The 25,895-nt window shown below is 41.6% G+C and overlaps 1 protein-coding gene across 2 annotated transcripts in view; it reads right to left on the reverse strand.

Moving 5' to 3' along the window:
• Window positions 1-24,209, reverse strand: part of GPR107 (G protein-coupled receptor 107) — a 76,291-nt gene extending 52,082 nt beyond the window's left edge. The window contains exons 1-7 of one of the 2 annotated variants that reach the window (XM_032634100.1): window positions 24,026-24,209; window positions 6,084-6,206; window positions 5,725-5,775; window positions 5,394-5,473; window positions 4,220-4,359; window positions 2,288-2,325; window positions 633-689 (exon numbers count right to left, since the gene is read on the reverse strand). In XM_032634100.1, coding sequence (XP_032489991.1) covers window positions 633-689; window positions 2,288-2,325; window positions 4,220-4,359; window positions 5,394-5,473; window positions 5,725-5,775; window positions 6,084-6,206; window positions 24,026-24,166 — 630 coding nt within the window. In that variant the 5' untranslated portion in view covers window positions 24,167-24,209. The remainder of the gene's footprint in view (window positions 1-632; window positions 690-2,287; window positions 2,326-4,219; window positions 4,360-5,393; window positions 5,474-5,724; window positions 5,776-6,083; window positions 6,207-24,025) is intronic. The other variant, XM_032634099.1, reaches the window with a different exon arrangement.
• Window positions 24,210-25,895: the final 1,686 nt, after the last annotated feature.

Raw genomic sequence — 25,895 nt, forward strand, 5'->3', positions numbered from 1 at the left:
GATACACCTAACAACCCTATGAGACACGCGCCCTCATTTTCCATTTTCAGATCATTCAAGAGCGAGGTTCAGAAGTTGAGTGAGCTGTCCAAGGTCACCAGCTAGCACATGTGCTCTGAAATCCAGTCCAGTGTCCTCCCCCGGACCCCACACACGGGCTGTGATGCTGCCATAAACACTCATGTGCTGTTAACAATGGTGACAGCTGAGCAGCTCACTCAGGCCTCTAAGGCTCAGTGAACTCATCTCTGAAATGACAACATCACCCTAAAAGATCACAATGGTCCTTTCAGGTACAGAAGTTTGTGTTTCTGACACACTCTGAATGGGAGGCAGCATGGGATTGGAGAGGCAGAGGTGTGGGGACAGCCAGGGAGAACTGGGTTGGAATCCGGGCCTTCTCACTCACACTGAACATAACACTCTGAGTTATTCTCTCTCAGAGATTTATGATTTGATAAGTGGTGGGTAACAATACCCACCTTGTAGGTTTGTTATGGAGAGAGCTACTGTATTCAAGTGACTGACACATACCTAAATTACTACTCCTAAATTCAAAATTTCTATAAAAATTCACCCTTTTACATGGTAGAGAGAAATTCTACGAAGCTTGACTGAAAGAGAATACATACCTGAAATGAAACTGCCCCATCATTATTATGAACAGAAAAGGATTTCTCTCCTGTTGCCTAAAAAAGACATTAACGACCTATTTTAGAATGAGACTGGTGGAAAAAGCATGCTAATAAAAATAAAAATTTTAAAACTCCAAAACATGCTTTTCTTAAACCCAAGCTTTCTTCAAAAGCTCACTGAAAAAGAAATTCACCATTTTTTCAAGATGTATGAAATTACCTTTCACAGAGAATGGTAATCCTTTACCCATTTCCTTTTCTCATCTACCTCTTGTCTCTTCAATACCCCCTATTCACTACTGAACACCTCTCTAGTCTTAAAGCTTCCGCTAGACAACGGATGCCAACCCAGGTCACACCCTGACACAGCACCAGGGCTCCATCCCCGACTTCAAATGATCTACAAACTGCCACCAGTACGACAGACTGAAGGTAAGTAACAAAAAGAAGGAACTACTGATCCATGGAACAGCATGGGCGAACCTAAAATAATTATGCTAAATGAGAGAAGACAAAAAAGAGTAGGTATTGCATAATTCATTTATAGCAGCTTCTGTAAAACTAATCTATAGTTACAGATCAGTTGTTACTTAGGGACAGGAAGGTGACAAAGGGACAGGAGAAACCTTTGGGGTGATGGACATGTTCACTCTCTTGCTGTGGTGGTGGTTTCATAGGTGTACACACAAGCCAAAACTTATCCAATTGTCACTTTAAATATATGCAGTTTATTATATATCAATTATACTTCAATAAAGCTGTTAAAATAAAACAAAATAAAATACCGCCATTTGGATGTCCCATCACTGAAAAATCAAGATATCCCAAACCGAAACTTTCCTGTTTTTCCTTCTGCTATTTCTACTTCCTACACTTCTGGGGAGGGAAAAAGAAATCTACCTCTTCTCCTACCCTCCCACCAGCCCCAAATGACCTCCCAGACTGATTGCAAAGCTCTGCTCTAGTTCAGATCCTCATCACCCTAAACCTGTATTATCACAACAGCATTCCTCCTGGTCCCTCTAGTTTCACTGTCTCCCTCTCCAAGGCTACCCTGCACATTCCTTCAGAACTATGACCTTCCCTTAACACCTTCTGCATCACATTCCATCCTTGTCAAGAACACACGATGACTTCCTGTTTTCTGTGCATCGATGCCTTCAACTTTCCAGCCCTCTGTTAACTAAGACACTTCTCTCTGCTCCCAAATAGGTAGCTTTTACTTCCAATAGGCCAGTGCCCAGCACCTGCCATGCTCACCTCCACTTCCGGTCTTTGCTCATGATGGCCTTCACCTCCTTCGCTCTCTTCTTCCCCAAACAATCTACCAAACTTCAAGCCCTGGTGACGCCTCCCTCCAGAGGGCTCTCCGAGAGCCGAGCCCACTTCCCTCTCCTCTCACTATCTGAGCCTCTATCGTGTAAGTGCTGTATAGCTCAGCACTCAGTCTTACTTTGAAACTGTTTCCGAGTGCCTAAGTTATCTCCCCAAACAGAAAGCAACCCCCTGTAGATCAGGCATGCAGATGTATGTGTGCGCACCTGTGTGTGTACATATATACATATGTATATACATTCCTATACGCACACACATACACAGACATACATATTACACCCAGGAAAGCCGAGAGCTTAAGTCAGGTTATTTCTTACCTTTGAATCCACTGTACTTCTTTCAGACTTTCCACTGTCTAGAAGCAGAACCATTTAAGAGTTATTATTGCATGATTCAGCTCATATGTATATTACAGTACCATTTTATGAGACTCTAGCTCGTCTAATATCAAATAATTGAAATAATCAAAACGGTGAGGCCACGTGCCATCTTGTGAAATGTCATCTGCTTAGAACCCCAAACACTCCTGAGCTGTAGAAGCCGCAAATGGCAACCTGTTCTATTATAAATGCAATCTAATAAATGATAATATTCAGTACAGACGAGGGAAATCATCTCTAAATAACCTAGTGCATGTTACTGTCAGAGATACCACGTGGAATGACTTCCTTATCTTCTAAGTAATTACATTTGAAAACAGATCATTGTTTAAAATACATATATATATAATATATAAAATTTATTTATATACATGGAAAAATAGGAAATAATATTAGCATAAAGCATATTATTTTTATTTCCACAGCAAGGAGTGTAGAAATTGCTAATGACTTCTTTCAATGAACAGAGAAGGCAGCTGTGTCTTATTTTTACTTAAGACCCTCTTCGTGAGGAAGACAGCATCTCAAATTCCCTGCAGGAAGGGAGAGAGTTTCAGAAAAAATAGAAGGAAAAGAAGATTTTCTGCCCAGGGAATGGTTATGTGAGCCTGAGGAACCTGGACGAGGAGGAGATGGTGCACATACATACGTGAAACTACATCATCACACAAATGTAACATTCCTGCACATCTTTTAATCTGGGTTAGAATTTTGACAAACCGAGAAAAAGACACATAAATAATACAATCAATAGTTATCTTTAAAGCACTCAGATAAATTATTAGATAAACCTAACGGTTAATGAAAGACATGACAAATATAAATTGGTTAATCAACACATGGAGGAAAAGAGCAGCCTCAGTAACAAGAGTGACTTCAGGGCTTCCCTGGTGGCGCAGTGGTTGAGAATCTGCCTGCCAATGCAGGGGACACGGGTTCGAGCCCTGGTCTGGGAGGATCCCACACGCCGCGGAGCAACTAGGCCCGTGAGCCACAACCACTGAGCCTGCGCATCTGGGGCCTGTGCTCTGCAACAAGAGAGGCCGCGACAGTGAGAGGCCTGTGCACCGCGATGAAGAATGGCCCCCGCTTGCCACAACTAGAGAAAGCCCTCGCACAGAAACGAAGACCCAACACAGCCAGAAATAAATTAATTAAAAAAAAAAAAAGTGACTTCAAAATCAAGAATACCTTTTTGCCTTTCACTTTAGAATTTAAAAAACAAAACAAAACCAAAAACCCAGTATTGTCTAGGACATGGTGACGTGGGCACTATTCTTATATATTTCCCAATAGGAGTATAAATTCACACCACTCATGTGGAGAGGAATGAAAATATGTACCAATATTCTCAAAAGTATCCATATCCTTTGAACCAGAAATTCCAATTCTGGGAACCCATCCTAAAGAAAGTTCTACATATGAAAAAAAATCTACAAATAACAATGTCTGATGTAGCAATGTTTTAATATAATAGCATCAAGGTTGAAATATGTCTCTTTAAGGGGAAAGGCTGAGCAAATTACAGTATCCATTTAATGGGATATCTGATAAGTATGAAATAACTTAAAAGTTGAGTGAACAAGGATGCTTATAAAATTATAAACGTGTATGAGTTTTAAAAATCAAATATTCTAGACTTAGGAAACAAGTTTAGAAGGAAATATAAATTACTAAAATTCTAACACAGGGAGTAAGGAGAAATGACATTTCTCCTCCCATATTTTCCACATTTTTCTTTGTTACATATTTTTATATCACCTCAAAAATAAAATAATGCTAAGATTGTATGTGTTTTTACTCAGGAACAAAACAGAATCTACACATCAGGGTAGTGAAGAAAATGCTCGCTTCTACCTCACAGTTTACCTTGTTTTTTCTGAGTCTGGCTCCCTGCTGAAACAGCGTTAACACCAGGCTCCTGGCTCTGACCAAGGACTTTCTCATCCTTGCTGAAGATGATCTTTGGTAACTGGGTACCAGCTTCTGGTGGAGATCTTATTCGCACTCTATATTCAAACAAGACAGAAGAAAAAGAGTTCAAAGTAATGCTTATGGCCAGTAAGTGTTATAAGTTAGGTGTTGTTTCCAGCTCTAAATCCATCATCTCATGCAGTCCCTTGATGTCCTATGATGCAGATTCTATTATCCGCATTTTACAGATGTTGAAATGAAAGCTCAGAAAGGTTAAAGAACCTGCCCAAGAGTAGTAAGCCAGTGAGCAGCTGGGCGAGGACCTGGGCAGTCTCACTCTAAAGCTTAAGTTCGTAGCAACCATACAATTCTGAGGTACACATTCCCCCCTAAGTATGTGCTGTGTTCAACAAATTGGTGTACAAGGGAAAAGGAACAAGAGGTAAAAAACCCCAGTAAGATGTTAAAGTGAAGCCGTGGGGAGCACGCAAGGGGCAGTGAGCATCATTAGTAGCCCGCCTAATATGCATTTCCTCCCTTCTCCCTGCTTACCAGACCGCAATTTTGTTTGCCCCATCCCGCCTGAGGAGGAACCAGCAAGTTTCCATGCCTGAGTGGACACGCAACCTCAGCTGGCACCATCACTCGTACCAAGGGGCACATGTCTAGCACTGAACGGGGAGGAGCCTTCCTCTCTTCCCCTCAGCTGGATGCAGACAACGCACTCACTTCACTGAACACACCACGCTATTGCACGCCACTCTGCGCTTGTATATCACGTTCCCTTTGCCTAAAATGCTCTTCCCTTTCTTACTCATCTGTAAAGTCTATTCATGAGAAGGGTGGTCGCACCAACACTTCTCTGAAGCTTTCCCTTCTCTTCTGCAATCCTCAGTCTCTCTGCTCTACTACTTCTCTAGTTTGCTGTGATATTTGTATTGCTCTTCTGTCTCCCTCATCCATCAAGAAGTTCCTCCAGGACTGGACCTCTGTCTTCCTCATCTTGTTTTTAATCTCCAGCACTCAGCAAAATATTTGGCATGCGGCAGACAATAAATGGTAACTTAACTACCAAACTCCCCCTAACTTTACTCTAGGGTTGAACTGAAGGATTAGTAGAATTACTTACTCACTTCTGGAGATGTCTAGGATTAGAAGGGTGACAGAGGCAGACTGTTTCTTTAAAATACAGTAATTCACATCTTCATCCTGAGAAAGGAAGACCCAATTACACACCACCTTATTCATTCACACTGGAGTAAGAACAAAACGTTTTCAGGAACTAAGCAAATAAGTGGCCCAGACTCCATTCAAACAGCACAACTGTGGGTGCTCAGAGATGCTTGCAAGTCAAAGCTGCTACCACCTCAAGAAAACAGCACTGACGGAAGCAGGGTGTTTCCACCCAGCGTCTTGGGTTCGAGTGAAGGGAGTGATCAGGTCATGCACTTGATGCTCACCAGATAAGAAGAAAATCCGTCATTCTTTGTGCGGTCTAGGCTGAATCCAATCTAAGAGGGGGTAAAAACAACGGAAGTAAAGAACCACACGATGCCCGGGCGCCCTTACCTTCATTACTCCAAGAGCAGAAAGGTGACTCTTTTGGCCTGGCCACCTCTTGGTTTCCTCAGCATTCATTTTGTAAGAAGGATCAGTTGTTACTAAAATTATTCAAGAATTACAACTTAACTGTTAAGAATAAAACTATCTGATGCCCGCTCACAAGTTTAATTTTCTCTACATTCTGATACTTCATATTTACGTATGGGGTGGAGCTTTCACCTAAGCAACAGAAAAGATGTCCTGGAAAGGCACTTACAGTTGCGTCCTTGTCTGTGGCTCCTTCAGGCTCCTTCACTGAAAGGCTACTGACATTCACCATCATGTACCCATTCTTGAAGAATCCAAAGGTGTTCAGATGAACCTTATGCCTCACATCATCCTAAAAGGATTTGCAGTGGTGGAATTAGTAACACGGAGAAGTTAACTTGATTAGCTAACCTATTCATTTGCTTGGAAAACTATGGTTACCTAGTTCCCTGCTACCTAACCAACGTTTCTATATATTCAGTAATACAGACAGCTGTGTTCTTGCTCCAAAAGCTGAAGAAGACTCACCAGATACGCATAATATAGCAACAATTTTGCAGAAGGAAATGCACAATAGATTCGATTCATTCCAGTGTATTTGTAAGGGTCCCGGGGGCAGACTCGATGGCCTGTGGAATGTGGATTCCAGGAAAGGAGGAACAATGTTTTAGTCATCCTCCCATGCTTCCTTCAAGTACAAGGCCTGGCATCCAGTAGGCACTCAAAACATGGAGGCGGGGGAGAAGAGGCCAAAGCTGCTCCAAGAATACACTCATTTATATAAACCTTCTTAGGCGTTTTAGTGTAACCGGCTCCTCCCACTGCAGGACAACAGGAATATCTGAACGTTACTTGAACCTATCTCAAAATGGTGATTCCAATGTCAACTCAGTCAACAAATTTTAGGGCCAACGGAGCAATGATATTAGTGAGTACTTCTAAGTTGAGGTTCCACAAAGACGCTTCACATTGTGCAGTCATGAGTTTTATACTGAGAATTATTTGCCCAAATGTGCACAGTTATTAAGTAGCTCCTGAATGCAAGGCATTACGCTAAGCACTTTTCTAAAGCTCGGATTTGGTTCTTCCTCAAATCCGCAGAGCCATTAATGGTAGTGTTTGTTTCTTGCTCATGTTTTAGAACTCTATCCGCTGTTTCTTTCATTTTAAATATAGCTCTCTTACAACATACTGAGGAGCTCTGAAACCCCTAATTCTGTTCTTGGTCATCTCTGCTGACTTTCCTAGCAGTTTGTTTCTTTGTGTGAGGGGTAACTTTTTATTTCTAGACTTGGAGCTTCTGGACTTCAGAGGTAGTCTAATTGCAAACACCAAACGCCTGTGATGAGAGGCTAAGGATCAGATCTTCAGCAGAAAAATCAAACTGACTCCTCCCATAGCTAAGACATGTTTTACTGCCGTTAGGAGGGCTCTATCTCCTAGCCCACTCTTTCACTCGAGGAACAGAGCTCTGGAGAGGCTGCTGTTACCAGCCGAGCAGAGGAACACAGTCCCGGCGGCCCTCCCGGCCTGGGTCTAGGGCTTTGGCTCCTGCTCTCCCTCACCGGCTGCTCAAAATCCAAGGCTCTGGGTCCAGATTTCTACGCCTTGGGGCAGCCCTGGCTTGTGTTATTTTGCCTCTGGGGTTTCAGCTCCTTCTCTCCCTCTCCCCTTTATCTGGCCCTGGGACTTTCCCTCCTCTTTCTAGGAGCCCAGCTATGCATTTGCTAGATAGACTTCCTTCCACCTCCAGGTGGGATGGAGGAGCTTGCAGCTAACCAGCACTCCCCGGGAGAAAAAAAAAAAAAAAAGCCAGATAAGATAACTTAACTGTTATCTTCCAGAAGTCATCCACTAGAAGACACTGGAGAGCTGCTAGACCACAAAAACCAGAAAAGCTGGGCTTCCCTGGTGGTGCAGTGGTTGAGAGTCCGCCGGTTCCTGCCCGGGTCTGGGAAGATCCCACAGGCCACGGAGCGGCTGGGCCCGTGAGCCATGGCCGCTGAGCCTGCGCGTCCGCAACAGGAGAGGCCACAACAGTGAGAGGCCCGACCTCACTGTACCGGGGTGGGGGGGGGGGTGCAGGGGGACAAAAAACCGAAAAGCTAAAGCTCCCAGTCTTTCCTGGGACTCTAAGAGAGATGAACCTCCACGGAACATGATTTGAGTGGGCATCTTCTCAGTTCTCCCGAAGGTATTACAAGGCTACTACCATCCTAGACTCACAGAACAGAAATTAATTCAGCTACATATGATGGATCACTTTGGACTTTAGGGCTTAATACTCCGGCAAAATCCATAGATGAGAAGGGCTACAGAGGGACAATGAAGGAAAATGAAAAAATTCCTGCCCCATGCAACGTGGATGGATCTCACAGACATAACACTAAGCAGAACAAGCCATATTCCCCATAGGTATAACAAATTCAAATTCAAACGTTGGGGGAAATACGCTAAAGGCAATAGAGCTCAGGATGGTGGTTGGTTATTCTTGGTAGGGAGAGACTTTCCAGTCACTTGGGGGATGCGGCCTTTAGGAGCTTCTGGAAATGCTTGGTAACATTGTTGCTGGTTGCACAAGTATTCTTACACAGTGGAAATTCATTGAGTTGTATGCTTACAATGAGTATTTTCTTTAGCATGTATATTATACTTCAATAAGTTTACATTTTGAAAAGTATGTTTGTTCTAATTTATCACGCATTTAGATGCTGTGTAGCAAAAATGGAAGCCTGTTAATCGATTTTTATATTCACATAGTCCACCACAGTGTCTATTTTCTAGGTTTTGGGGGGAAAATGTTTCAATTGTAACCTTATAACAGTGATTTTTTTTCCATACAAACTCTATTCCTTTACTGTTTTTTTTTTTCACTTTTGTATAGCATTTCACTTGATAATACAATGCCATTAAAAACATGTTTTTGAATATTTTAAACAATCACAACAGCATCACAACTCCCTGTTTTCAGCACTTACCAAGAACTGGGTTATGTGCCAAGGGCTTTCCTATGATGTCTAATCCTCACTCAGCCCAGTGTGGTTAAAAGCAGTATCCCCATGACAGGGATGAAGACACAAGTTCAGAGATGAAACGCTACCCAAGACTATGGACACTCTAAGTGGTAAAGCTGGGATTTCAACACAGATCTGATGTGAAAGCCATTTTCACACCACTATCCCCTAATATTGCAAAGTAATAACAATATAATATTAAATGCAGGTTGGAGTACCTAGAAGAAATGGACAAATTCCTAGAAACATATAACTTACCAAGACTCAATCTGAAGAAACAGAAAATCTGAATAAGGAGACTGAATCAGTATTCAAACAGTTAAGGAAAAATTAACACCAGTGTTTCTCAAACTCTTCCAAAAAATTGAAGAGGAGGGAACACTTCCAAACTTATTCTACATGGCCAGAATCATCCTGATACCAAGCCTATAAGGACACTACAAGAAAAGAAAATTACAAGCCAATATCCCTGATGAACAAAGATGCAAAAATCCTCAACAAAATACTAGCAAACCAAATTCAACAGCACATTAAAAGCCTCATACACCATGATCAAGTAAAATTTATCCCTGGGATGCAAGGATGGTTCAACATACGTAAATCAATAAATGTGATACACCACATTAACAAAGTGAAGGAAAAAATCCTATGATTATCTCGGTAAATGCAGAAAAGGCATTTGACAAATACAACATCCTTTCATGATAAAGACGCTCAACAGATCAGGTATGGAAGGAATGTACCTCAGCATGATACAGACTGTAATATGACAAGTCCACAGCTAACATCATACTCAACAGTGAAAAGGTGTAAACTTTCCCCCTAAGATCAGGAACAAGGCAAGGATGCCTACTCTCACTGTTCAACACAGTACTAGAAGTTCTAGCCAGAGCAATCAGACAAGAAAAAGAAATAACAGGTATCCAAATTGGAAAGGGAAAAGTAAAACTGTCTCTGTTCAGAGATGACATGATGTTATAGAAAACACTAAAGACCCCTCCAAGAAACTATTAAAACTAATAAATTCATGGGACTTCCCTGGTGGTGCAGTGGTTAAGACTCCGCACTTCCAATGCAGGAGGCCCGGGTTCAAACCGTGGTCAGGGAACTAGACCCCACAAGCATGCCGCAACTAAGAGTTCCCATGCCACAACTAAGGAGCCCACCAGCCGCAACTAAGACCTGGCACAACCAAATAAATAAATTAAATATTTTTTAAAACCTAATAAATTCAGTAAAGTTGCAAGACAAAATCAACATACAAAAATTAGTGGCATTTCTTATACAATAACAAAATATCTGAAAGAGAAATAAAGAAAACAATTCTATTTTCAATAGCAGAAAAAAAACAACAGGAACCTCCCTGGTAGTCCAGCAGATAAGACTCTGCACTCCCAATGCAGGGGGCCCAGGTCTGACCCCTGGTCAGGGAACTAGATCCCGCATGCATGCTGCAACTAAAAGTTCACATGCTGCAACTAAGAAGTCCACACGCCACAACTAAAGATCCTGCATGCCGCAATGAAGATCCCGCATGCTGCAACTAAGACCCAGTGCAGCCAAAATAAATAAATAAATAAATAAATAAATATTTTTTAAACTTTGGAATAAATTTTACCAAGGAGAAGGAAGAACTATACAATGAAAACGACAAAAACACTGATGAAAGAAATTAAAGAAGACACAAATAAATGGAGAGATAAGCTGTATTCATGGATTGGAAGAATTAACATTGTTAAAATGTCCATTCTATCCATATCATTCAGTGTAATTCCTATCAAAATTCCAGTGGCATTTTTCACAGAACTAGAACAATCCTAAATTCACATGGTACCACAAAGACCTTAAAGCAATCTTGAGTAACAAGAACAATGCTGAAGGCATCACACTGACTGATTTCAAAATGTATTACAAAGTTATAGTAATCAAAATAGTATGGTACTAGCATAAAGATATATAGACCAATGGAACAGAATATAGAGCCCAGAAATAAATCCACTGATTTATGTTCAACTGATCTTTGACAAAGGTGCCAAGAACACACAGTGGGGAAAGGATAGTCTCTTCAATAAACGGTGTTGGGAAAACTGTATATCCACGTGCAGAAGAATGAAACTGGACCCTTTTCTCACACCATACACAAAAATCAGCTCAAAATGGATTAATGACTTAAATGTGAGACCTGAAACTGTAAAACTACTACAAGAAAACATAGGAAAACAGCTTCTTAACAATGGTCTGGGCAATAACTTTTTGGATAGTAACCAAAAGCACAGGCAACAAAAGAAAAATAGACAAATGTGACTGCATCAAACAAAAAAGCTTCTGCACAGCAAAGAAAACAATCAACAGAGTGAAGAGACAACCTACAGAATTAAGAAAAGTATTTGCAAACCATGTATCTGATAAGGGGTTAGTTAATATCCAAAATATACAGGGAACTAAAACAACTCAATAGCAAGAAAACAAATATCCTGATTTAAAAATGGATAAAGGGGCTTCCCTGGTGGCACAGTGCTTAAGAATCTGCCTGCCAATGCAGGGAACACGTGTTCAAGCCCTGGCCCGGGAAGATCCCATATGCCGTGGAGCAACTAAGCCCATGCTCCCCAACTACTGAGCCTGAGCTCTAGAGCCTGTGAGCCACAACTACTGAAGCCCGCGTGCCACAACCATTGAAGCCTGTGCGCCTAGAGCCTGTGCTCCGCAACGAGAGAAGCCACGACAATGAGAAGCCCGCTCACTGCAACTAGAGAAAGCCTGCGCGCAGTAACAAGACACAACACAGCCAAAAATAAATAAATAAATAAAATTTTAAAAAAAGGATAAAGGATCTGAATAGATATTTCTCAAAAGAAGACATAAAAGGTGCTCAATATCACTAATCATCAGGGAAATGTAAATTAAAGCCACAATGAAATATCACCTCACACATGTTAGAATGGCTATTATCAAAAAGTCAAAGGACAACAAGTGTTGATGAGGGAGCGGAGACAAGGGAACTCTTGTACACTGTTGGTGGGAATGTAAATTAGAAGAGTCATCATGGAAAACAGTATGAAGGTTCCTCAAAAAATTAAAATTAGAACTCTAGGGAATTCCCTGGCAGTCCAGTGGTTAGGACTCACTGCTTTCAATGCCATGGCCCGGGTTCAATCCCTGGTCAGGGAACTAAGATCCCATAAGATGCGGGCGCGGCCAAAAAAAACCCTCTATATGATGCAGCAATCCCACTTCTGGGAATAAATCCAAAGGAAGTAAAATCACTATCTTGAAGAGATAGCTGTAACATTAATCACAATAGCCAAGATATGGAAACAATCTGAGTAGCTGTCAGCAGATAAATGGATAAAGAAAATATGTGTTTATGTATGGACTATTTTTCGGCCTTAAAAAAGAAGGAAACCTTGTCATCTGCAACAACACAGATGAACCTGGAAGATATTACGCTAAGTTAAATAAGCCAGACACATAAAGACAAATAGTGCACAGTCTCACTTATACGTGGAACCTAAAAAAGTTGAATTCTAAGAAGCAAAGAGCAGAATGGTGGTTACCAAGGCTGGGGGTAGAGGGAAATGGAAAGATGTTGGTCAAAGGGTACAAAGTTTCAGATACGCAGGATGAGTAAATTCTGCAGATTTAATGTACAACGTGGTGACTACAGTTAACAGTACTGTATACCTGGGGCTTCCCTGGTGACACAGTGGTTAAGAATCCTCCTGCCAATTTAGAGGACACGGGTTCAAGCCCTGGTCCGGGAAGATCCCACGTGCCACGGAGGAACTAAGCCCGCGAGCCACAACTACTGAGCCCGTGTGCCACAATTACTGAAGTCCGCACACTCTAGGGCCTGTGCTCCACAACAAGAAAAGCCACTGCAATGAGAGGCCCATGCACCACGACGAAGAGTAGGCCCCGCTCACCGCAACTAGAGAAAGCCCGCGCAAAGCAACAAAGACCCAACACAGCCAAAATAAATAAATAAATTTATTTATTAAAAAAAACCTATACTTGAAATCTGCTAAGAGAGTAAATCTTAACTATTCACAAACATACAATCAATTTTTTTTTTTTTTTTTTGCCTTACGCGGGCCTCTCACTGTTGTGGCCTCTCCCGTTGCGGAGCACAGGCTCCAGACGCGCAGGCTCAGCGGCCATGGCTCACGGGCCTAGCTGCTCCGCGCCATGTGGGATCTTCCTGGACCGGGGCATGAACCCGTGTCCCCTGCATCGGCAGGCGGACTCTTAACCACTGTGCCACCAGGGAAGCCCACATACATACAATTTTTATTTGTCAATTATATCTCAATAAAGCTAGAAAAAATATTAAATGCAAAGAACAGAAACAAACTATATACAGTTAAGAGCTAAATTTGTTTTTAAAAATTAAAAGGTATACATATTTACAATTATTTATAAAGGATTTGAAAGAAATTCATCAAACCATGAAAAGGTTAGTACCAGTGGGATGGTGGGTAGCAATTTTTTCTTTATACTTTTCTATATTTTCTAAATTTCTAACAAAGACCGTGTGTTAATCTGTAATTACAAAAAAAAATCGTTATTTCTAAGTATTACCATTTGCCAGTAATAACTGCAGGACCCTCGCCTAACCTAACCTCTGACACTCCATTTTAAGATATTATGTCACCATATCAAATAAGATACGTATGGAAGTGACTCTGTAAACTGTATTTCACTATACAAATCATAGAGACACAAACTTTGAGATTGAAAGTAAACAGGAAGGTCAAACATTCTAGCCACTCATTCAACTTTGATTTAATTCAATGTAAATAAACCAATATTTACAAAACACCCCTAAGGGCTGAGGCCCAAGAAGTGATAAACACTCAGTCTCAAAAAAAATCCTCCAACAGCCAGGCCTAACTGTCCAGGAACAAGGAAACCTCTCCTTCTACCACAAGGAAGCCAGAGATCTGGGGGCCCTGGGATGAACATCCCGCCCACTGTAAGTGCTACAGCCAGAGTGCTACAGGCAACATCTGGGGATGGGGTGTGAGAGGGGAAGAGAGAAGCCTCAGCACTCACATCTGTCCCTCCAGATACTCTCCCAGGTAAGAGGCAGCAATGTCAGTGTCTTGGCAGAGTGACAGAGTAAAAGGAGGCAAGGCAAGGAGTTGCCAAAGTGGGGTGAAGATGACAATATCTGACACAAGCCATGAAGATTTAATTACATTTTCAAAGCCCACTCAAATCATTTCCATTAGCACTGAACCAGCAGTAAGGTTTGCCTGTTTCTCCAAGGATCACAGAGATCGCAAACATTTGACCTTGTACCCAATACTGTGCTAGGAAGAACTCTATCACCATTCACTCTTATTACAACACTGTGAGACAGGTGTTGTTATGCCCACTTTACAGATGAGGCTCAGAGTGGTAAAACTTGCTTAAAATCGTAATGTTAGTAGGTGGCAAAGCCAGTATTCTAACTCAGGTTTGTTTAAAACCCAAACCTGTGCTCTTATCCATCTCATACTTTTTACAGGGACTCCCCTGGTGGTCCAGTGGTAAAGAATCTGTCTGCCAACGCAGGAGATGCAGGTTCAATCCCTAGTCGGGGAACTAAGATCCCACATGCCACATGGTGCAGCCAAAAAAGAAAATTAATACTTTTTACAACCAAATAAATGGTATATGTTTTGCTTGTTTTAAAATTTTTTTATTATAGAAAATTTCAAGCCATCAACTTGTGATCAATTTTGTTCCCTTACATTCCTCCCCATATAGGGGAGGAATAAAAAAATAACTATAAAAACAAGTTATATTCCTAATCCCAGTAAACTGCTCATCAAGTTAATTAAATGAATTTGTTCACTCATGAGAAGTCAAGGCTACCAGAACATAAACAAAATACAGGACTGTTCCCAGGTACATATTTATATGGTTGATTGTAAAAACTTATATTTTTTCGTGGCCTTCCTGAGTAGATTTATATTATCTGAAGTTGGTGGAAACATAACTGACCCACAGTTATAATCTCAAAAGTACTAGTTCAAACAAAGACATAAGCATTAGTTTGATGATGGTGATGAAGCCATCTGAATTAATGTATACTTAATTTATCATAGAGGATCTCAGAAAAAATGCAGCATCAGATTATTCTGGATTATTTCAGACTATTCTGAAAGGTTTTCTGGTAAACAGATAAATAAATTTATTTATTCATTTATGCATGCGTGCCGTGCCGGGTCTTAGTTGCAGCACGCCAGATCCTAGTTGCAGCATGCATGCAGGATTTAGTTCCCTGACCAGGGATCCAACCTGGGCCCCTTGCATTGGGAGTGCAGAGTCTTACCCACTGGACCACCAAGGAAGTCCCCTGAAAGGTTTGTTCTTATTTGCAATAAACTACTTTGTAAAATTAAAACTTTAATATTATTGAAATTCTAAGCCAAAATTTTACCCAAAAAGTTTATTTAAAATGTGAAGTTTTGGGGCTTCCCTAGTGGCGCAGTGGTTAAGAATCCACCTACCAATGCAGGGGACATGGGTTTGAGCCCTGGTCTGGGAAGATCCCACATGCTGCGGAGCAACTAAGCCCGTGTGCCACAACTACTGAGCCTGCGCTCTAGAGCCCGCAAGCCACAACTACTGAGCCCGCATGCCACAACTATTGAAGTCCATGCGCCTAGAGCCCGTGCTCTGCAACAAGAGAAGCCACCGCAACGAGAAGCCCGCGCACTGCAACTAAGAGTAGCTCCCGCTCGCCGCAACGGCAGTAATGAAGACACAACACAGCCAAAAATAAATTAAATTAATAAATTTATTTTTTAAAAAGTGAAGTTTTGGTTCTTAATTATGGGTGCAATTTTTTTTCTCTTTTTCATGTTTTCTGTTTGCATGCAACTTTATTTTTCCCACCACAAATGCTTTACCAGCATTTAAGAACATATATACACTGAAAAGTATACTCTTACTGAAATAAGTTTTCCTAAATTTTCTGGTCTACAGAGAAGATCTGAAATTAGAGGCCAGCAGGGGGCTAATAAACATGCTGAGATCCTGAACCTCACCAACAGTCAACTTAAAATAAGATGTCACCTTTTCCCTGTCAGGCTGGCATAAGCTGAGACATAATGTGTCGTGGAGTATGTGGGTAAGTGAACACCCTGAACCTGCTCATACTCTACTGGTGGAGTGCCAACTGATAAAACCTTTATAGAGGGCTATTTGGTACCTTTCCTAGGAATCTACTCCACAGAAATACACCAAGATATATGACAAGAATATTCATAGCAGCTTTGTTTATAATAGCTAAAATCAAGCAATAAAAATACACTATAAATTTCCATGAACAGGATAGACCTAGAGTCTGTCATACAGAGTGAAGTAAGTCAGAAAGAAAAAGACAAATACCGTATGCTAACACATATATATGGAATTTAAGGAAAAAAAATGTCATGAAGAACCTAGAGATAAGACAGGAATAGAGGCGCAGACCTACTGGAGAAAGGACTTGAGGATATTGGGAGGGGGAAGGGTGAGTTTTGACAGGGCGAGAGAGAGTCATGGACATATACACACTAACAAACGTAGTAAGGTAGATAGCTGGGGGGAAGCAGCCGCAAGGCACAGGGATATTAGCTCGGGGCTTTTTGACAGCCTGGAGGGGTGTGATGGGGAGAGTGGGAGGGAGGGAGACGCAAGAGGGAAGACACATGGGAGCATATGTATATGTATAGCTGATTCGCTTTGTTATAAAGCAGAAACCAACACACCATTGTAAAGCAATTATACCCCAATAAAGATGTTAAAAAAAAAAAAATTTCCATCAACAAAAGAATGATTTTTAGAAATGGTGAGTCCCTCTTACAATGAAGTATTATTGCAGTAGTTAAATAGAAGGAAGTAGACCCATATATACACTAACATTTTTTAAATGTCCACAACTAAGTGAAAAAGTTCATTCATTTGACAAGTATTTATTGCGTACCTACGGGCACTGCTCTAGGTTTTGAGAACAAAACACTGAAAAAATGAACAAAAAGGCCTCTCTCACTGAGCTTACGTTCTAGTAGAGACAGACAGGTAAGAACAAATAAACAGTATGAGCCATCGTCTGCTCAACGGTGATGAGCACGACAGAGAAACACAGCAGGGAAGGGAGAGGAGGAGGGCGTGCAGCACTGCCAGCTAAGCGAGGCTGGTCAGAGAAAGCTTCACTGGGAAGGCATCTTTGAGCAGGGACTGAGAGGAGCTGGACATCAGCCTGCAGGCGTAAAGAGGAAGGGCACTTGGGCCTCGGCATCCAGGAGTGCCACCCTCAGGTGAACCTCTGCTTTGTGGACGGAGGACTGCAAGAGGCCAGGATGGCTGGACATTGGCTTAGAAGTCATCGAAGAGCTCTGCACACACCCTGACCTGACTTACATGTTATAAAGTGACTACACCAAAAAAAGGAAAGAAAGAAACATACGTGTGGGGAATGTGTATACGAAGACCTTAAACGTGGAAGGGACACACCAAATGGTACCAGTGGTCAACTCGGAAGAATCCAACTAAGGGGATGGGCAACAGGAAGGACTGGACTCACAATAGAAAAGCTCTTAGGTCACCAAAAAGCAAGCTTACTTGTCATATAACAAATACTACTTGACTCCTTCAAATGTTTTACGAAAGGTAATTATAACTTCTGCTGTTCTAATCTACACTCTATCCAAGTAAAAACATTTTTGGTTGTCTGCAAACTACGCTTCTCAAAATGAAGTATTGTATTCAAAAAAGTCATTTTTATTTGACTTTAAGAGTGAATAGGATAGTTTTTGTAATCAAATTTAATTCTTAAAAATCACAAATGGGGAATTTCCTGGCGGTCCAGTGGATAGGACTCCGTGCTTCCACCATAAGGGGCACGGGTTAGATCCCTGGTCAGGGAACTAAGATTCCACATGCTGTGGCCAAAAAAAAAAAAAAAAAAAAAAAAAAAAGACAACTATATTAGGGAAAAAAGAATCAAAGCTCTCCCCTGCCCCCGAGTCACTACTATTTCACCACCTTGTGAAAACTATTCAGAATTTGGAGATTTCCCTCTAATCTCTGTTTTATTTTAATATCATTTATTTTCAATTATAAAACTTGCACATGCTCACAGAAAATGTAATTGAAAAAGTACAGAAAAGTAGCTGCAACCTTACCACTCAGGTATAAACTAATAATAATAGGTTGGTGTTTTCCTTTTACATCTAAGAATATTTAAAACACATTTTTCAGTCATTGTAGCTTTTCAGTGGTACTAACCAAACAAAACAGAAAGGTACAGAGCCATAATTTATAATCTTGCTGTTTGGTGGCATCTATAACAAGATCAGCCACGTACTAAGCACTGACAAGCCCACCACCCAGGTGCAAAGAATTTCTATTTTTATAAACACTGGCAACCATACATTTTCCAGTAGTAAGCGCTCATTCTAGAAAATCTGGAACACAGACACACATTCATTTCCTCATTCAACATACTCTTCCTGAATCCTCATGTGTGTCAGGCCCTGTGCAATCAATGGTCAGCGAGACAAGTGAGCCCTTGCCCTCAGAAGACTCACAATACCCCTCGCTGTAGAACAGTAAAAGGAATAGCGACAAATAGTCAACTCCCCACTCCCCACAATTACCAAATGTCTGTATTGTAGTTGCTTCAGAGCCACAGGAAGGGAGGGCGGGAAGGAGGAAAAGAACAGAACTTCATTGACAAAGTTAAGCGCCTTTGTACCTCTGCTGAATCCTATTCCCCTCCACCATCGCTTCCCAAGCTCATGAATTGGTTAAGTGCGCGTCTATTTTTCACTGGACGTATCCATAACCATAAACATCATATAGCATTGCTATGTTTCTAAAATTTGGATAAACTGTGTCACGATGTATGTGTATGTCTGGCAACTTGCATTTTCAGACAACACTGTATTCTTTGAGCACCTAACTGTGTTGATACATTCATTGAATATGCTCTAGTTCCTCACTTTGTCTGCTTGTGTTCCATCATTATGTACATCACAGTATATCCATTTCCCCAAAGCATTACTTGTGCATTCAGGTTAATTCCCAATCTTCTGCTGTGACAATGCTGTTATGAACATTCCCTGTACATATCTTATGCATTATGTGTGGGGGGATTGAGGGTATATATATATCTAGATGGCACATTTTCAATTTTACTAGAAATTGCCAAATGGATCCCCAAAGTATATGAAAGTTTCCTTACATCCTTAATGAAACTTGATGTCATCAAACATTTCATTTTTCCCAGTTTGGGGGAAAATCAAGGCTGATGTTGACTGAATTTGCATTTCCTGGTACTTCATGAGTTTGAGCACCTCATCTAGGTTTATCAGCCATTTGGGTTTTTCCTCTGTGAAATGCTTTTTTAAAAATATCACATGTCCAGGCTTCCCTGGTGGCACAGTGGTTAAGAATCCGCCTGCCAATGCAGGGGACAAGGGTTCGAGCCCTGGTCCAGGGAAATCCCACATGCAACTAAGCCCATGTGCCACAACTACTGAGCCTGCGCTCTAGAGCCCGCAAGCCACAACTACTGAAGCCCGCGCGCCTAGAGCCTGTGCTCTGCAACAAGAGGAGCCACCGCAATGAGAAGCCCGTGCACCACAATGAAGAGTAGCCCCCACTCTGATTTTTCAAAAGTTTAAATCCATTTATGACCAATGGAAATTTGAACCTGATTTGGTATTTCATGATATTAAAGATTAACTTTTTTCTTTGTTATAATAGCATTGCAGTTATGTTTTTGAAAGAGTCCCTGTTTCTTAAAGGTACATACTGAAATATTTATGGATCAAACAACATGATGACTTTGATTCATTCTAAAATAACAACAGTGATAGGCCCGCGTACCGGGGGGAAAAAAAAAATCACCAAGCTTCACACACATGAACTAAGAAACTAAAGAAAGGAAGGGCAATGAGACTAGAGAGGACGCTGGCTAACAGAAAGACTGGCAGTCTAAGAGTTGTGAGTTCCCCCTAAGGGGAACAGGGTGCCACTGATGGGCTTAAAAGGGGAGTGACATGACTGGCTTTGGCTTTTAGGAAGATCATTCCAGCTACAAAACAAAATACAAATTGGAGTAATGCTAGGACACCAGGTATGAGGAGACCGCCCTGGTCCAAGAGATAGAAGGATGGCCTAGACCCAACAGTCACAGTGGTGATGACAGAGTGCAGTGAATGGATTGGAGATCTATTTATTTAGAACACACATCTATGGAACTTGATGATGAGAAGATAAGAATAAAAGATTTCTGACTTGAGAAAATGAGCAGCTGGTGGTCCCAGATACTAAGAAAAGAAAAACTAGAGAAGGAGTACATACAGGTTGAGGGTGAAGGGAGTGGGAGGACAGGTTGGTTTCTAACATACAGAGGTGCCTATGAGCCATCTGAGTGGAAACAGGGGTTAAGAAATCCGATATACTTGTCCAGAGCTCAGAAGAAAGGTCAGGTCTGGAGATGAAATAAGAAAAAAAATTCCCATAATTCCTAAAGACAACTACCATTTCAGTGTATTTTCTCCTTTTTTAAAAAAGTTGTTTTAAACTTTTCACTAAATACTAGTATACAATTCTGCTCTTTTCACTAAATATTAGAACACAAGTGTTTTATGTTCCTCAATAACTTCATATTCTAAACTGTTTTCAAATATAAAGCAAGTGGAGTAATGATACTTCAATTTAGTTTTTCTCACAAACTGAATTTAGAAAATAAATACAGTAACATTTAACTGAGCTAGCTGATGGTCACCTACCTAGCCACTTCTATATTTTAAACAGCTCTCCAACTGGTAGTCCACTGACTAGACTGGCCCACAAATGTGTTACACTTGGCCAACACCGTGTTTTGTTTTCATTTTTAAATTTGAGTTAGTTGCTAGCTAATTTCACATAAGAGCCTGAATTTCTAGCTTTTCTTAAACACACACACACACACACACACACACACACACACACACACACATATGATCCAGCATATCCAGGCCACATAGGATGAAGGATAGATGAACATACTAAATTACACCACAAGGAAATAATCAGCAAAATCCAGTACGGGGGTGCTTGGAGGAATGAGATCCCCTAGATCAAGAGAGACTTAAGAGACATACTGGGCTTCCCTGGTGGCACAGTGGTTGAGAGTCCGCCTGCTGATGCAGGGGACACGGGTTTGTGCCCCAGCCCGGGAAGATCCCACATGCCACGGAGCGGCTGGGCCGGGGAGCCATGGCCGCTGAGCCTGCGCGTCCGGAGCCTGTGCTCCACAACGGGAGAGGCCACAACAGTGAGGGGCCCGTGTACCGCAAAAAAAAAAAAAAAAAAAAGTAAGAGACATATTAACCAATCATAATGTAAGGACAATATTTAGATTCTGATTTTTAAAAAGTTTAAATCCATTTATGACTAATGGAAATTTGAACCTGATTTGGTATTTCATGATATTAAAGATTAACTTTTTTCTTTGTTATAATGGCATTGTAGTTATGTTTTTGAAAGAGTCCCTGTTTCTTATAGGTACATACTGAAATATTTATGGATCAAACAACATGATGACTTTGATTCCCTCTAAAATAACATAAGAAGTACTAATGTTGGCACAATATGTAGAAAGGAGACCCTCACAGTTTCTGGTGGGACTGGAAAATGGTACAGTCACTGTGAAAGTGCTTTGGCAGTTTCTTTAGAAGTTAAATACATATCTTCCATATGACCCAGCAATTCTACTCCACTCCTAGCTATCACCCCGCAAAATGAAAACATATGTCCCCACAAAGACCTGCATGTGAATGTCTGCAGCAATATTATTCACAATAGCCAAAAAAGGAAACCCAAATGTCCATCACTGGTGAATGGCTGAGCATAAGGTGGTATATGCATACAATGGAATAGTAGTCAGCCATTGAAAGGAATGAATTACTGATACACAGTACAACATGTATGAACCTCAACAACATAAATAAAAGAAGCCACACACAAAAGATCACATACTGTGTGATTCCATTTACATGAAATATCCAGAAAGGGCAAATCTACGGAGACAGAAAGTAGATTAGTGGTTGTCTGGGGCTGGAGGTGGGAATAGGAGTTAACTGTAAACCAACACCAGGGATCTTACAGAGGTGATGGAAATGTTCTATGGCTGAACAGTGGTGATAGATGCACAACTCAGTACATTTACTAACAAATCACTGAATTGTACACTTAAAATGGGTGAATTTTAATGTATATAAACTATGCCTCAATAAAGTTGTTTCAAAAAGTTAAGGAATCTAAAGAAAGAACAAAAGAGAAGAAATTTGAGAAGACTGAGAAAACCAGAAGAATGATGGAAAATGTAGCATGTGATGAGAAAACTGAATAAAAAATGAAAAGACTTGTTTCTAATTAAAAAATAAGGAATGCAAGTGAGACGTGATTTGTGTGGGGAAGGGGCAGAATTAGCCACTGGTTAATGGTTACTGAGGCTGGGTGACAGCTACATGGGAGTTCACTATACTATTCTGTCTATTTGGTGTATGGCTGAAATTCTCCTATTTGTTTCAGTCTCAAGCAAAAGAAGATAATCTAATGCTGCTCTGACAGGCTCTCTTCAGGTGATTTCCATTTCCTTGGGCAAAACGCCATACTGTTTACTTTAAGGAAAAGGAGCAACTACAGTACTGACTATGGAAAGGGCACCACAGTACTTGAGAAACAATTACAAAGATGAAAAATATTAATTAATTTAGCACAGTATGGAGAAATCAATCACCAGAATTACACCAACTCGGGTTGCTTCTACCACTGAGGATAGTATACTTTTTCCTCTATACCAATATGGTCAGTATCTATTTACCTACTGATGCTGGCCATCCGACACTTTAATTTTAGAAATGCCCAAAACCAAGAAACATGATCCAGTGTGTCCTAGTATTAGCTTTGTCTCTAATTTATAAACTACATAAGCTCAATTGCATGACTTCATCTAAGACTCATGATCCCAAACTATAAAGTGAAAGAATTTTAGGAGTTCATCTCTTGGAGTCGTAAACCTGGGGACTAGGGCCTATGGATAAGCTTCTGCAGGATTATAAAGCCCTAGAAATTCCAAGAAAGTTTTGCCTACATTTCTACCTGCATTTTCTGGGGAGAGATTCAATACCTTTCAGCAGATTCTCAAAAGCAGCCAAGACTCACTTGGCTTCCTGCGGTTGAGAACCATTTTAATCAGGATACATTTTATTTACAAACAACTGGTAGCCAAGGTATGGAGTATGGGTCTGGCCAGGTTTTTTAATCCAGATTCTGTATTCTTTAAACTGTACATTCACAAAATACAATGCTTTGTTAAAGTACTGTTTTAATAAGGCAAACTTTCTACAATCCCACACTTCTAAGAAAATTGTATATTATGAAAACAATGCACAAGGCTTTGAGTCATAACGATTTAGTTTTCTACTTTCCAGATATATTAACCTGCTGAATCGCCTGGAGGCATGTTTTGAGTTATAAAGCAAGATCCAAGGGATCATTCTAGGCCTATCATAAATCCCTTCCCTAGACAGACAATGACAGGAGCGAGAAATAAAAAGGCAAGCCCTCTAATTAGAAACATATTTTAAATGTTGGGTCTAAATTTCCGGTCCCGTATTTCAAGCGAGATTTGAAATTCCTCCTGGAGATTCCCGCTTTGATCAGTCCAAAGTGCGCCCGAAGCCGAACCGGGAAATTGAGGCAAAGGTTCTGCCAAGTACAAGGGCATGGACAAGTGGAGACCGCGGACAAGCGAAGTGGGGCATAAAAGTTGGAGGTGAGAATAGAGGAGGAAAAGCAGGTTGCTGTCGGCAAGGAAGCTAGGGAAACCAGCAGGAACTGCAAGCGCGGCCTCCAGAGTCCTTCGGGGTTACGCCGCAGTTCAGCCCCTTCCCCTCTCTCAGTTCGAATCTTCCTGCCCTTTCCAGACAGACCGGGGACTCCCGCCATCCCCACAGCGCCCAACAGACCCCTCTCGGAGAGAGGCCGCGCCCGGGAAAAAGGGCGGGAACCCAAACGCTCACAGACAACCCCCCTCCACTGGGCCAAAGTTGCCCCCAGCTCCCGGGAGCGGCCGCGGCCTCCGGCCCCCGGCCTGCTCCTACCCGGCCCCGGTCGGCCTTACCTTGAGCGCCAGGTGGTGGACGCGGCCCAGGCCAGGCTCGACCAGCAGCTGCAGCAGCCCCAGTAGTGGGAACAGCCGAAGGCCGGCGGCCAGCCGAGGACTGCGGGAGCCCGAAGAGCCGACGGGCGCCGGGGCGGCCATGTTGGTTCCAGCATCACCAGCCGCTTCCTCTCCCGCCCACTTCCGGGGGTTAAAGGGCGGCGGCCGCCGGAAGGGCCTGGAAGGGGGGGGTCAGGGCTCCGCGGCCAGCGGCATTTTTCCTGTAGTGTGGGGCCCGGGAAGTCGCCGAGAGGCCTAAGCTGGCCACTTCGAGGCCGTTCAGTTGGCTTCCGCTGTCAGGACTTTAGGTTTAGCCAGAAGAGGTGGCGCCTCCAGTGGGGACCCTGTGGCGGTTGCCATGGCAGCAGTCGCTGGGCAGGACCAGCCCGGTCGTCGCCTCAGCCCGGCGGAGCTTGGAAAGCGACCTTGGGCCTGCGCGACCCGGCCCACCGAGTCACCCCGCTTTCCAAAGGGTGGGGGTACCGCCAGGGTGATTTCCCGAGCAGCGTTGACTCGGTGGAAAATGCCAAGTTCGTGGCTTGTCTTTAGTCCTTTGGTTTTTTTGAGGCTCTTCACACTGAAATTTTTGACGAAGTGGTTGTAGTGATAGGAATTTATTGAGCCCTTATTAGGCACTTCATTAGACCTTTTGTGTGCATTTTTGCATTTAATCCTTGGAACAATCTGATGAGATAGGAGGTAGGTATAAGCATTATCCCCCTTTACCGGTAAGCAAACTGAAGCTCTAAGAAATTAAGTCATTTGTTCCAGGTTGAACTGGGAATTACGTGGAAACTACTAAATACTGTGTTATATTGCTTCATGCTAGTTTATCCGACCACTAGAGTATGAATCTTTTAATTCTGTGTGGAAACTTCCTTTGCCTCTTATCTTTGGAATTTGTAGGGAGACCTTTTTTCTTTATTATTATTATTTTTTTAATTTATGTAAGGAGATCTTTAAGGGAAGGATTCAGTAGCTCGTTGCCTTCAACTCACTATTTGTTATCAAGGAGTTGTAGAGGAACGTGCTTATTAAAATTGCCAACAGACTAGCTAGGTTTATTTAGTTTTTAGTTTTTTGAGGTTTTTTTGGTTGTTTTTGTTTTGTTTTGTTTTTCTTGCCACACAAATAATGCATGCTCTCTGTGTGCAATCATTTAAGCAAAAGAGGAGAAAATAAAAACCACCAGGAATCGCAATACTGAGTGACTATCAGTGTACCAATGTGTTTTATGACAGAATCAGATTCTTCGTTTTTAACTGGACCTAGAAACTGAAATTAACACGATGTATTTAAATGGAGCTAAAGTGCTGCGCTCAGGTTAGAAAGAATCAGTTGGGAAAGTACAGAATAGAGGAGGGAGAGTCCTAGATCTTTTAGCTGTGCAATCATAGTAGTAAAAGTCATGAATCTATGAATTCTTCCCTTGAGTCAAAAACCAGTACAGGGTCTGTCACACCCTCTGCAAGAACAAAAACAGGGTACTGAGGTGTAGCCGAGAAGCTAGAAAGGCAATGTTTACTATTTGGTGGTTTAACTTCTTTCTCCAACCTCATATCCTTAGCCATCTATTGTGAATATGCAACCTTACTTCTTTGAACAGAATTCTCACCTGATCTTACTACCCCATCTTACAGGAAACTGAGAAGAAGAAACTTTATTGTTTTGGAATTCCACAAAGGAGATAATAGTTAATCTATTTATTGAGCAATTAAGTTTGCCAAATATTCTGCTAAGTACTTCATATGTACATTTTATAATTTAAGACCAAAATCTTTATAAGATCTATATTTTTGTTCCTTTTTTAAAGATAAGACTTGGTTAGATA

This window comes from Phocoena sinus, chromosome 6 (assembly GCF_008692025.1).
Source record: "Phocoena sinus isolate mPhoSin1 chromosome 6, mPhoSin1.pri, whole genome shotgun sequence".
NCBI lineage: Eukaryota > Metazoa > Chordata > Mammalia > Artiodactyla > Phocoenidae > Phocoena > Phocoena sinus.